A 1107-nucleotide genomic window follows, 5' to 3' on the forward strand; every position below is an offset into this window, starting at 1 on the left:
AGGTCCCACTGAACGAGGCCCGCGGGCCGGGTGGGGGGCTGGCCGCGGCACTCCCGCGGAGGATGGATGGCCGAGACTTCGGGCCCCCGCGGTCCGTGCACGGCCCCCCGCCGCCGCTGCTGTCCGGCCTGGCCATGGACAGCCACCGCGTGGGCGCGGCCACGGCCGGACGCCTGCCCGCTTCAGGCTTGCCCGGCCCGCTGCCGCCCGGAAAGTACATGGCCGGCCTCAACCTGCACCCGCACCCGGGTAAGTGCCCTGCGCAGTGCCCGCCCCCTCTTGTCCCCTCGGGATCCTGCGGGGGAGGCCGGCCCCCGGGGAAACTACCAGGTCTGTTCCCCCATCCCCGAGTTCGCACTGGGGATTCGGCCCCTCCTTCTCCCCCGACCGGTATACTGGGTGCCCGCGAGGTACGGTCAGGCCCAGGGGGTCTCTCCGCCGGGGGCAGAGGCCAGTCTGGAAGCCCTGACGGACATGGGCGCTCCACTCTGTAGCCTTCCCCGGCGCGTCCGGCTCTCCCGAGGCGCTCCAGTCGGCAGAAATGGGAGCCACCAGGGGCGATTCCAAACCCGGGGCTCCTGCAGTTGGAGCCTGGGCTGGAGTTTTCAAAATCTGGGCGAGAAAAGAACAAACCCCGCTCCACACCCTTTGGAGACGTCTGCACCAGAGCTGCAATGCTTTTCTTGGCAAATGTCCTTTCAGGCGCCGGGCGTCCGGAGTCGGTCCTTAGCTTCTAGTCTCGTGTGGGGTCTCCAGCTAGTCCCGGCGCCTGGTGTGTGTGTGGGGGTGGGTGGTGGGCAAGAGAACAGAGACCCCCAACACTGGGAACTCGGCCTTCAGCGGGCGGCCGGCTGCCCTTGAGAAGACCCCACGTCCCCGGGGAACCGTGGCAGGACCCGTAGCCCGGGAGGAAGGCAGCACCACGGCCCTGGAGACCCCTTATTCTCCGGCAGCAAAGCCGGCGGGCCCCGCCGCAGGGATGCAGACACTGGGCGGCCGCCATCCCGAAGCTTGGGGACGGAAGCGGCGCGGGAGCCGATCGGCTGGGCACGATCCGCGGCGGGAACACCCTGAGTCTGACATGGAAGCGCGGGCGGAGAAAGCTCG

The 1107-nt window shown here is 69.6% G+C and overlaps 1 protein-coding gene across 1 annotated transcript in view; it reads left to right on the forward strand.

Annotated features, from left to right (window-relative positions):
* Positions 1-6: 6 nt before the first annotated feature.
* The window catches only part of LOC104992807 (trinucleotide repeat-containing gene 18 protein-like), a 38460-nt gene continuing 37359 nt past the window's right edge, over positions 7-1107 (forward strand). Inside the window, exon 1 of the mRNA XM_010845795.1 lies at positions 7-249. Coding sequence (XP_010844097.1) covers positions 63-249 — 187 coding nt within the window. The 5' untranslated portion in view covers positions 7-62. The remainder of the gene's footprint in view (positions 250-1107) is intronic.

Source organism: Bison bison, unplaced genomic scaffold (assembly GCF_000754665.1).
Source record: "Bison bison bison isolate TAMUID 2011002044 unplaced genomic scaffold, Bison_UMD1.0 scf7180017864223, whole genome shotgun sequence".
Taxonomy (NCBI): Eukaryota; Metazoa; Chordata; class Mammalia; order Artiodactyla; family Bovidae; genus Bison; species Bison bison.